Consider the following 12,628-nt stretch of genomic DNA (forward strand, 5'->3'; position numbering starts at 1 on the left):
TACTGGGAGAGAATATCTATAATTGGTGAGAAGCAAAGTATTCCAAAGATCATGTACTAGTAGAAAATCATGGATGTCAGAGAAATTTCAAATTTATTTAAAATGAACCTCATGCTGACACACAGTCACAGTGGCACATTCTAAACAGATAACAGGAAAAAACTGCTTTTTAAATAAATTAATAGTTCTTAATTTGTTAATGACACATATAATCATCCTGTGCTATGTAGATTGAGTTCATGTCAATTACATGTATTCTTAAAATGCCAGTTCTTACTTTCTGTAGCCTTTCTTTTATACTAGAGCAGTGGTTCTCAACTGGAGACGTTTTACCCCCACCCCCAACCCATGCCAGGGACATTGGCAATACCTAGAGATATTTTTGGTTGTCACAACTGGGAAGAGGGGTGTTAACAGGCATCTAGTGAGTCAAGTCCAGGGAATGCTGCTCAACAACCTACAGTGTACAGGACAGTTCCCTCTCCCTACACCCAACAAAGACTTATCTGGTCCAAAATGTCAGTAGTACTGAGGTTGAGAAACCCTGTAGGAGAAGTTGTCATCCCCAAGATGTTTTGTTTTGCCCAGATAATATTTTCAAGTGATTTTTCATTAGTTGCCAACATGCATATTTCTGGCTTCTGTTGAAAACGCAGTTGATCTGATAATTCTGGGCCTGTATTCCAGCAGAGACTCCAGTTTCTGCCAGCGTATCTTACACCCAGCCCGTCGGACCCATTGGTTTCCTGACTAGCCCCTGTGGACCATGTGGGCTTGTACCCTTTTTTTTAAAGTACCTATAGTTTAAGTACGAGGCACAAAGTAAGAACCCTTAACTCGGCTCTGAGCCCCCCACCCTGAGCTTCTCCACTTTGATTTACTTGAACCATTCCCTGTTATCTGCTACTTTTCTTTTCCCCATTCTCCAAGAGTAGCCATGACTCAAAATCGTAGTTTTGTCTGTCTTGATTCAATCCCAAATTAGCTGCTTAGTATTGAAAAGCAGTACTTTTAAGAGTACTGATTAAGCAAGTGATTTGAGATTATCTAGCAATTCATCAGACAGCTTCTCCAGTTCTTTCCTGGGGCTTGTAGGCTGTTGTAGAGATTCTTCTAAATCCTGCTGTGGATTTCTGATGCCAAGTCTTGTGGTTTCATGGGTGCTGCAGAATAAATTAAAGCATTATGAAATAAAAATTTTTAAGCATTATGTAAAGCTTAAGGATGGTGTCAACATTTTCATTATTGTATATGTGGTGTAAAAGGAAATTTCTAGGTGGAAAATGGGGATAGGAATTAGGGGAAGGGACCATTAAGAATTTAAGCAAAACAAAACTGAGAATAATGAAGATACTATACTTTTTTTCCCTTTGACTTATATGATCTTAATGGAGGAGGTGGTGCTAACGAGGTACTTAAGAGTGCTTGAAAAATAGTTTTATCGTTTTATAGGAAGTGAAAATATACATGATTTTTCTTCAAAAGTGGAGTGGAAATACTTTTGACTGATGGCATTGGAACTGGAATGGAAAAATAATCTGTTTTCAAATTTTGGGAATCTAAACCTAATATACTATGGTTATATTTTATTCACCACTGTACTTCTCTCCAAATTCAAATGTGTTACTTGGAGATCTCTGGATTCATGTTCTGTAAGTACAGGATTGTGACCTCAAAATATGAGTGGTTGTTACACAGTTTCCTCCCAGTGGCATTACTAGAGAGCTGCGGGACCGCAGCGGCTTGGATGACCTGGGATAATCATGGACTCCTGCGCGTTCCTGGCATTGCAGAGCCTGGGTGCCCTGACCCTCGCTCCTCACAAAGTCTTCATCCAGCCCGGCCTGCCTGAGGGCGTCCTGATAGCGTTGTTCTGCTGCTTTCCTGGCGAGGTCCTGCGGAATGGAGATGAATAAGCTGTAGCTGTCTTGTGACTTACTTGATAATTACTTGCTGAACCTGTATCCTTACAGTACTGCCCACCACACACACCCACCCCCAGTTAGTGGACACAGATTTGCATGAAAATTACTAGAGCTTTGTTTTCAAGCCTTAAAGTGCTTTGGAACTACCTGAAGATTTTGTTAAAATGCAGATTCTTATTTGGTCAGTCTCAGATGGGGCCTGCAATTTTGTATTTCTAACAGTCCCAGGAGATGCTAACTGTTGATTAGGGAGCCACACCTTTTAGAAGCAAGGACTTAGATTTTTGGAAGTCCAGGGGAGACCCCGATGAAAATGATGGACTAAAAACTGAAAATTTCAAAGCAACCAAACCATCATCAGGAACACTAAAATATAACAAAATAAGCTGCACTATTAACACTCTTTAACAGGATAGATGGTGTACATGTGGACTGCAAAACCGTTATTTTTCATTTGTTTAAGTGTTTGAAGCAATATCATATACAGTACTTTGCATTTTTCCTAGAGGTAAAAGATCTGAGCCTGAGCTTGCTTGAAAAAAAGAAGAGGAAAGACCAGCATGAGAGATTCTGAACAATGCAAGTTGCTGAGTAAATCCGACAGTCCAGTGTGTGATAGGTATGTGGGTGGGAAGGAGTGGACCCAGGAAATGCCTAGATAATGCACTAGCTATAAAGTGGAGATAATGCCTAGCAATCGGAACTAGGTCACTAGGGACCCCCAGCATTTGGGAGCTCTGGAGAGGAGAGGCAGCCACAGAATCTGATGCAGCCCAAAGCTGCCTGGAATGGTGGCCGTTCTAAGGTGGTTCAAGTAGCTCCAAAGCTTCCATAGGGAGTCCGACTTCCCTGAAGGTCTAGAGAACATCTTAAAGTGATTCTTCCAGCCTGAAAGGCACTTTGTCTGGAAAGGGCTTTGTGGAGACCTATAAATGTGGGGACCTCCACCCTGTGGAGACCTATAAATGTGCCGCGGCTCTAGAGGTACCAGCACTGCAGCGGGAGAGAGGTCCACCCAGCACTAGGAACAGTGGCTCCGGACAGCAGAAGAGACTGGATTTCCCGTCACATGAGTAAGTTCAAGGTGTTCTTACTAACACAGCCACACTGTCACTAAGCGCCTGGGATCTGAGCCCCGCTGGGACTCAAACTGAAAGCTAGACTATAGTGAAGATTCTAGGAAGTGACTATCCCTTTACAGATGCCTTTGGAGTCCAGTCTTAGGCTTATTTGGGGGGAAACATGGTACTAATAAAATGGGCTCAATTTAGAATCTTTCTGAGCCTCAAGGAAATGTTTAATTCAGATATTAAACTGTTTCATAATTACTAAGGGCCTTTTCATCCAAAACAGAAAATGAATGATGGTTTAGATTTACCTTGGTAACTTGTTCGAAGAGATAGGGCCTCATTTGTATTCTCTTCTTCATTTCCTCCAATTCTTTCTTATACTCTTTGGCTCTTTTACGGTCATTATTCCTGGAATTAACAAGATGTTTAAAATGAATTCTGTCTTTTTCCAATCCAGAATACCTTTAATTCCAGGTAAGCAGAGTAACTCCCATGGACACTATAAATTCCTAACTGGGCCTGGCAAAACCCGTGACTGTGCAATTATGGGAACTGACCCTAATTACTCCATTTTGCTGTTTTCAAGGCCAGTGATATGTTGGGTCCCAAGACAGTCACCCTTCTGACACATGGAGGACACTGACCGGTTTTCTTTTAGCTTTGCTTTGAACACCTCCTCCAGGCTCTTATGGGGATCCATCGCTTTTGCACGCAAGGTCACGGATTTAGACATTGCTTGACACTTCTTTTTGTGCATCTCCAACCACTGAGTACTCTCATCTGCTTTGTCTTTTTTTTCAAGTGAACTTCTAAAGGGAGGAGGCAGAAAAGGAATATAGATGACCAACTTGGGTACATTTAAAAGCAATGTTAGTAATCTCTCTGGAAAGTTGGTTTCTATGAATGGAGTGAGTAATTTACCTCCTGGCATTTCAGAAAGATTAAGATTCTGACATTAAATGCATAGGCACATGACACCTTCCCAGCACTCTGGATACAGTGGATATTCATTAATTGAACTGGAAAACGTGAGTTAAAATATCCTTACTTAAATAGCCAAACATTCAGGCTTCTTACCTCTCTGGAAACAAAATACTAATAACTACCATTTGCTGAGCTACCTACCCTGAACCAAGTGCAGACAGCTCACAAGTGCTTTATATCCATTTGTATAAACTTTGTGTCTTGTGAACTAAGAACCATAAGCCTCGTTTCTATAGTCAAGGAGCTAGAGCCTCAGAGAGGGTAACCTAGTTGCTCAAAGCTACCCAGTGTGCCAGTGGAAAAGCCAAGATTAGAACCAGGGTATCTGACTCCCAAGCCTCTGTCCTTAGTGTATAAACTGTGCTATAAATAGTGGCCTGGAGGGTGCCTGGGTTCATAGTCCTTTGGGAATACAGATCTTCATTTCCAGAGAACTAGAAATGGACCTTCTTCAATGCACAATTTGTAGTCAACTTTTAGCAGTTTGTGTAAATATTCTACCAGGTACTATGGAGAGTTCTACCAACAGAAAAAAGTCAAGACGCTTACATTTGGATGTTTACATTCAAATGGACAGATTAGGAAGGAGAGCATGAGTGTTTAATCTGCTAATACGTCAGACTCCCTGTTGCTCGGAAGCAGGTGTAGACGTCCTCTAGAGGGTGGCCAGCCTCTGTTTCATGAGACCTCTTACTGGGACCTCAGGAGATAGAGGCATTTAGCTTTAATAGCTCTATGAAATTTGAGGAAATTTAATATCCCTCAGATTCTAAATACATTTCTGTGTACTTAGTCCTCTGTGAGCCCCACAGAAAGGCACTAAGAAGCTAGTCCTCCGCTCACTTCAGCTCAGGGGCCTAGTGGAGGAACTCCTGTCGGGTCCGTGAGAACAATACCATGACAGGTCAGTTAAAGAATTAAAAATAAGGAGGCTCCGGATTCCCAGCTGATTTGCGGTAGTTCCCCAAGGTGAATCTCAGAGGATCAAATACATGCAATGGGCGCTTTATCTCTGTGGCAGGATCAAGACACCTGTCATGCTTCTCTGAATTCCTGCTCCTAATGGCTTCCTTTCCTTTGCATCTGAGTCTTCACCCATGTTGTTCTGCATGGAACCTTGTTTCCAGGCTTTGGCTCAGTCCTCTTTTCTTCAGGTTTCATGTTAGACATCTATTACAAGAGACCCCTGCCCCAGGCTACCCAGTGCCCCCATCATTGCACTCACCACTCACAAAATACGGTAGTTGCTTCTTTGCTTTTCTCTGTTTCAGACTAGGTATTACACTATAGGTCCCACAAGGTACCTCCAGCCTTACATTATGCCTGCACGTGGGGGAGGAAGCCGCCCATGAGTATTTGCTGACGATGGCTAGGTGTTCTGCAGCACTAGTGTAGAGGGCCACGTGTACTCCTGTCCTGATCAGAGAATTCCCTTCCACCCCTTCAGGTCTCTGATAACGGGAGAGGAGGCCCAGCAGCAGGGTGGTTCCCTCATTTGGGACAAGAGCTGAGCTTTAGGAGTCTCCTGCAGGCTGACAACTCACCTGACCGCAGATTCCCTCTTCCTGGTGGCATCTGTGATACGCACAGGGAGGGTGTTGGCAGAGAGGGAAGCAAGGCCACTCAGAGAATGACTCCTTCGCCAGGGTGTGGCCGGTGGCTGTGGAGAGTCCTAGAGGAAACGAAGGCTGGTATTGGTGGGACAGCATGGGTGACTAGTTTCTATCTTAACTAGGAATCAATTTCAGTGAAGGATTAGTCAGACTGAGAATCTTTTTTCCTGGGATTAACGCAAAGGGTAATGAGAGCTCAAGTTTAGTAACTGGGACAGACTTGGATATCAATCCTCAAGATGTTAATGAACTGAGAAGAGTTCTTTGGAACTGGTGTGGGGACACAACAATTGATCCCAACTCCCTGCCTTCCAGACCTACTTGAACTTATTTCTGCAATCTCTAGAGAGAAGGAAAAGAAGTATTCGTGTGGTCTTAAGTTTATAGGTATTGTGATTCTGCAGATCTGCTTATTTTTAAAAAATGACGATAGAAATGTCATGAGAAGTGCCTTCCATTAAGACCTGGCCTCTCCTTTGATTTTAGGCCTCAGGCCCTGACCCTCCTGCAACCGCCTGGGCTCTCACCCTCGTCCCTCCGGTGGTGGCAGCATCACAGGGCCGCTGAGTGTGGTGCAGGCTGGCCGTTCTCAGCAGGAAGGGCTTGTTGCGAGTCACCTCTCGGGTGTCCCTTCTCTTGGCAGCTCTTCTCTGGAAGGCCTTGTAGAGGCCTTCATAGTCAGGGACGGCGGGATTCACCCGAGGCTGGAACCCAAAGTCAGTCTGCAGAAACCAAAGCTTTTCCTCCTGGGTTCGGGTGGCTGTGCGAAGCTGTGGGTCGGCCCTGTGACTGGAGGAGGTGATGGGGCAGGAGGCCATCTGGAGCGTGTCCAAGGCTCTCATCTGGATGCGGATTTTCCTGAAGAGTTCAGCTTCTGGGGAGAAAATCAGGGTGGCGATGGGTGAGAAGCGACTAAACAAGATTCGTACCAAAAAGTTTGAAGTACTTTCCCTCTTAAACACTAGCAGTAGTGTGCCGGAGCCAACTGGTAACTTCTCAGGAAGTTTGTGAGCCAGTTGACAACATGTGGGAAGCCTGAAATTGGTCAGCATAGGTGTATTTATACCACAGAAAATGGCAAATATTGCAAATCACTTGCCCTTTTTTTTTTCTGGAGAGCTTGTTAGCAAACATTGACCAGGACACCTCTGGCATGTACCAGTCAGGCTGCAGCAGCAGCTAATTTACATTTACTGAGCATTTTCTGTGGTCCCTTCTGAGCCAAAGCCAGAGGCATGCGCCAGTCACCTGCTCCTCTCAGAGGCCCCACCACCCAGCCCACTGCCCAAGCCCACTGCCCAGATCATTCTTGACTCCTCCCTCTCTTCTCTCATCGGTCACATGTTCACAGTCTCGTCTTTACCTCCTCTCCAGTCCAGCCTCTTCCTTGTCCCTACTACAAATTTCAAAATTTCTCAACTAAATTGTTGAAATAGCCTCCTGTTAGATCAACATCCCTCCCCCTTTAAGTATCTCCACAGCAATTGGAGTGATCTTTCTAAATTGTGTATCCGATCATGAGCCACCAACTTTAAAACCCTTCCGTGGCTGCCTCCCCTGGCCTCCAAGGCCCCAGGTCTGGCCTGGGCCTGCCTCTCCCTCCCATTCTCCCTCTTCTCTCTACCCTTTACCTTTTCATCCTTTGAATGTACTCAGCTTTTCTTACCCCCGTGCTGTATCTCTGCCTGGTAAACTCTTCCTCCTTCATCAAATAAACTACAGGGTCAGTCTCAGTGCTCACTTTTATGGGGACCTTCCCTAACTGTCCCCACCCGATCACACCCTCAGCTAAGTCCCTCTGTTATATGCTCCACAGGAATCCCCAGGCTTTCCCCTTTAATCCTTGCAAATGATTCAACCCATTTGTAATTATTTGTGTATTTTCTGTTTGCCTCCGTGTCCACAAACGCCATGTCTGTTTATTCACCCTAGAACAGTACCTGAGGCCTGGCACATGTTAACTGAATAAGCAAATAAAGCCTGAGTCCCATTATTGAGCATATACACTTCTAGACATGAGTATCTCACTAGGATGAGGGAGGGGTGTGGGTTTTTCTCAGGGGCAGCTGGCTACTGGTGGCACTGGCCCAAGCTGGCCCTTGGATGTCTCACTGGTTCTCTGCTCTCACATCTGTGCTGCCACAGAGGCCTTTGCATCCACTCACGGAGAGAGGTCAACAGGACAAAGCCGAGGGCTGCCGTAGGACCTCTCCTCAGTACAGGGCTCCCCCATTAGATCCAGCCCTACCCCAGGGCCTGCACTGAGTGTGGCCTCTAGTAGGTCCACCTGAACAGCTCATCTCCAAGCCAGGCTGACCCCCGAGCCTGACTAAATCCCCACGGCACCTCTTGGTACCCCCAGGCAGGAGGAGGCAGTAAGGTTGCAAGGTTGTCTTTACCCTGGAGTTTGTCCCCGAGGGCTGGCTCCAGAATGGACTTGGGGATCCTTCTGGTGGTTTTCTGTTTGGAGACCTTGGCCTTAGAGGTGGCAGCCAATTCCCTCTGTTGAGCAGCTTCCTTTCGTTGCTCCTCCTTCTCCAGGAAGCTGAAGGGCTTCAAGGAAGAGAGGAGCACTTCCTTCCTTTTCTGGATCCCCACCCGCCTTCGGGCTTCGTTGCGCTCCATGATCTCCTGGTAAAGGGGCAGGTAGACATGCGCGGGCACAGGCTGTGCCCGGAACTGCCGGTGGCACTCTGCCTCCTCCTGGCCCTGCCTCTGGGCCCGCTGCCTCTCATGCTCAAAGGAGGCAGGTGAAGCCAGCCACTGGGCTTTTTTCCGGGCCTCACGCAGCGTCATACGGAATGGTTGAGGGACGGTGATGGATGATGCCCAGGAGCTGAGGCTTCTGTGCTGGGAAGGAGGCCTGGAGCCTGAGGGTGGCTGGGACGGAACCTGGGCCATGTCGGAGGCTAGGTTGCTTAGGGAGCTGCAGCGTCTTATGGAGCCACACCTGGGGGGAGAAAGCAGCTCTGTCATAGAGGACAGGGCAGCCAGGAGGCCTGGCTCCTCTCGGCTCCGCCCCACGCTCTCCAGTCCTCCCTTCCAGCAGGCTGCATCTAGCTTCTCAGCCTAACACCACAGCTCCACAGGCCTGGCCTCTAAGCCTTTGCCTCTCTCTCACTCATTCCCATAGGCTATCTAGCAGCCTTAGTAAGAAGTCTCTTCTCAAAATTGATCCAAGAATTGCCACTTTGCACTCTGATTTTCATGTTGGGGAGAGAACAGCGTAGTGGTGCAGGGCAGGGCTTTTAGGTCAGAGCCAGGTTCAAATCTTGCTTCAATTACCAGCTCTGTGACCTTGAGCAAGGTTCTATTGGAACCTCAATTTCCTCATCTGTAGGATGGAAAAAAAAAAAAAAAAAAAAATAGAGAAAAAGAAAAAAGTACCTACTTACAGAGTTATTAGGAGAAAACAAATGTTAAATGAGATCAAGTACACATAAATAACAGGGATTGGCCAAGGTAAGTGACGTTGTTGCCATTCTCAGGGCGGCAGTGTGTTTGGGAAAGGCATCTGTTTACTCGATACCAATACTTCTGGTGACTAAGGGTTACCGAAAGTGATTTAGGACTTCTGGGTAGGAATCAGAACCAACGTTTGGATTTGAAAGTAGATCTGAGCTGGAGCCTGGGTAAGTGATGACTGCAGAAGTGGTCTTTGCTGTCCTGGGGAAGAACAACACGACTTAGTCAGAGTTGTGCAGCGAGGCAGCTGTTGAACTGCAGGGCCTTACCTCGGAGACAGGCGGTCCTGGGCCTGCGGCTTCCCCCTGCCTTTGTCTTGGAAGAAATTCTTCAGGTCCTCCTCATCTTCACAGAGGTTCTCATCACTGTCTGAGTCAGGCTGATAACAGGATTCCAACAGGCACCCCCTGCCTTTCAGCTTTAGTACTTGCAGGGTCTCATAAAAGCTCCCAGTTGAGGCAGAAGTAGAATCTGTCTCCTCTGGGCTGAGGAAATCATCAAGTTTGCCAGCCCTGGGAAAAACCAGCCCATCCCCAGACAGCTCCTCTTCTGCCTCTGTGTCTGAGGAGGATTTGGGGGAAAATACCTAAAATGAAATCAAATAGACTGGGGTCAAACTATAATTTCAGATTTATTCAAAACATAACTGCTAATTTCACTCTGAATAGCCCTCTGTATATTAGGGCCTGAGTATAACAAAGAATTAAGATGTTTTCCCTGCTCTAAAGAAATTTCACAAATGGATATATGGGGTGTGCTTGGTTAAAGGTGTCAACCCCAAGAAAGAATATACCTGCCAAGAAAGACTCCTTGTGGTTAATTGGGCTCAAATTCACAACCAAAGTGTAGCAGCCACTGTTTACACAGGTCCCTCATGCACACTGCATATCAGGGAAAATCTGCAAACTGACCTGCCAGCTTCTTGCACTGTGTTCCTGCCATCCCAGTTGACCCTTATAATAGGGTTCCTAGGACTGTAATTCAGCCAATGGACTGAAGACCTACCCCGTCCAATTGGAGCTGTGCAAATATATCCTCATTTGCATATTTGACCAATCAGAACACATAGAGCCTATGGACCAATCAGACTGAATTTGGATTCTTTATTTGCATGGCAATGAATCAATCAGGAACTGTGGGCGAGTGTTCTTCTCTATATAAGCCAGTCTTGTCTCTGCCTTAACTAGCTGAGCGCGTTGGCTGTGTTTCCCAGGTTTACAAACTGATCTGCAACACCTAAGCTACAACATGAGCTGTTTTACAACTGAACTGTTTTACTAAATAAAGTCTGTACTGCACCCTAAATTTGGGACCCCTGTTGGCATTGAATTGGCGGCAGTGACCTTTGGTTGACAAAAGACAGGAGAGAAAAGCAAAGAGCTAAAGTTGGGTCCTACTTCATGCAGTGCAGTGAGTATTTACAGACCATCTACTGTACATCATACATCTACCTCCTGCACTCCAGGAATCCTTCCCTGGACCTTGGCCACACTCTGGGCCCTGCCCTACTTGGGTTTTACCTACTTGTTGCCAATCTTCCTTTTCCTGCTTCCCCTGTCTATATCTCTGCTTTCCTCATATTCTAGCTTATTTCTACTCTGTCACTAGGAATGGATAATTAACAGGGGAGGCAATGTGACCTAGCTGAACTAGCAGCGTCCTAAAGTGTGGGAAACTCAGTTGGGTTTAAATACTTCATTTATTAGAAGACATTATATTGGGTGGCTAATATGCATAGGCACTGGGCTGAGAACAAGACAAACAAGGCCCCTACTCTCATGAAAATTACATTCTAGTGAGAGGGGACAGATGGTACAAGATGAAAATAAATTCAGTGAAAGCCATAAAACAGATTATAGAGTGATAAAGTGGCTATGGGAAGCTTTTCTTACAAGATGGGCTATAAAAGCCCATCAGATAAAGACTGTAGAGCTACGTAGAGATATATTATGGTACATGTGTATACATGTACTATAATCAGAGTTAGGTATATTTGCTGCAGTAAACCATGGAAAACCATAGGGAACTTGGGAGGTGGGTACCTTTCAGTAAGAAGGTAGGGAAGGGGCTTTTTCTAGGGTTAGCTTGTCCTGAATAATTCTGATGAGAAATAGGGGAAGCAGGGATCAACTCTGGATGGATGCTGCCATGAAGGGTACAGTTTAGTAAGTGGGTGATTGAGCCATTTTTATTCAAAAGGTGACAAGAACAATTGGTTCTGGGTAAATATTTGATAAGGAAGCATAATGATTTAGAAGAAGGGGGTGTGAGTCATTTTCAAGGTATGGCGTGGCCCTGTGAGGGACACGTTTTCTGCTAATCTTGCTGCTGGTCATATCTGTGTCTATTACAGTCTGAATCGTACTTTCTCAGTCCTGGCTGATTTTCACTTTCTCACTGTGGAGGAGTTTTGGATTGACACCTGACTAATGAGAAGGAGCCAGCCTTGCTAAGACCTAGGGTAAGCGGGTTCTGGGTTCAAGGAATAGCAAAGGCTCTGAGGCAAGGACCTGAAGTAGGTACAAACTTGACTCTTGGAGAGGTACAGGGCCAGTGTGGCTGGAGGACAGTGGCATGAGGTGTCCTTAGAAAGGCCTGCAGGCATGGTGCCAGGATGGGACTCCAGAGGATGAATTACTGCAGCTGGAAACCAGATGGGGGCAGGCCACTGCAGGCCTCCAGGTGACACTTGGTGATGGTTTTCCTGGGTCCTTAAGGTCCGGCTCTAATACGGAAAAGAACACTGGATTCTGAGTCAAAGGTATGTAAGTGCTCCAGCCCTGACTGCTACTAAAGAGCGTGTAATCTTAGGAAAACTTCCTTTTTTAAATGCCTTGAGATATAATTCGCATACCATAGAGTTCATATAATTCACTTATTTAAAGTGTACCACGGGTTTTAGTATACTCAGAGTTGTACAACCATCACCACAATCAATTTTCGAACATTTTAATCACCCCCAAAAGAAACTCCATACCATTTAGCAGTCATTCCCAATTTTCCCCTAACGCTCCCAACCCTTCCCCACCTCACTTGCCTCCTCACCCCCCACACTCATCCCCCTCCCCACCCCCAGCCCAAAACAACCACAATCTGCTTGTCTATGGATTTGGGGCCAATTTTTTAATCTCTCTGTGCCACAGTTTTCTCTTCTACAAAACGGAGACGACAATGTACTATGGTAGTTGAGAGGATAAGCGAAAACTGAGGGTCACTGCTATGTCTATGAAGATAATACAAGGCTCAAGTGGTTCAGACTCGAGTCTCTAACGCTACCAATTTTAATCCCACGCCCCTCCGGGGCACGCCCCTACCATCAGTCTCCGAGGCAACGTCAAACAGTTTCCTCTCTTAGGGATTCCTTTCCGGGGCTCAGACTTGTTTCCTCCCCTTCTTTTTTCCTCCTCACCTGCAGGTTCCGAGCGTCGCCAGAGGCTCCCGCAGGCCTCCCCACAGTCATCTTCTCAGCTGGGAAGACAGAAGCTGCTGTGACTGCTGCAGTAACCGCGCTATCGACGCGGATCAGGTTCCGCCCCTTTCTAGCTTTGGGCTCTGATTGGCTCCCAGGCGG

General features: G+C 46.1%; 1 protein-coding gene across 1 annotated transcript; it reads right to left on the bottom strand.

Annotated features, from left to right (window-relative positions):
- Window positions 1–76: 76 nt before the first annotated feature.
- Window positions 77–12,613, bottom strand: FAM161B (FAM161 centrosomal protein B). The gene is made up of 9 exons (XM_019733445.3): window positions 12,467–12,613; window positions 9,327–9,643; window positions 7,992–8,542; window positions 6,120–6,466; window positions 5,524–5,651; window positions 3,640–3,804; window positions 3,304–3,403; window positions 1,753–1,895; window positions 77–1,163 (listed from the first exon to the last, which is right to left on the bottom strand). The coding sequence occupies exons 1-9, from the start codon at window positions 12,515–12,517 to the stop codon at window positions 1,025–1,027; spliced, it is 1,941 nt and encodes a 646-aa protein (XP_019589004.3). The 5' UTR covers window positions 12,518–12,613; the 3' UTR covers window positions 77–1,024.
- Window positions 12,614–12,628: the final 15 nt, after the last annotated feature.

The sequence above is a fragment of the Rhinolophus sinicus genome, chromosome 3, assembly GCF_057876585.1.
Source record: "Rhinolophus sinicus isolate RSI-liver-muscle chromosome 3, RSI-T2T, whole genome shotgun sequence".
Lineage (NCBI taxonomy): Eukaryota > Metazoa > Chordata > Mammalia > Chiroptera > Rhinolophidae > Rhinolophus > Rhinolophus sinicus.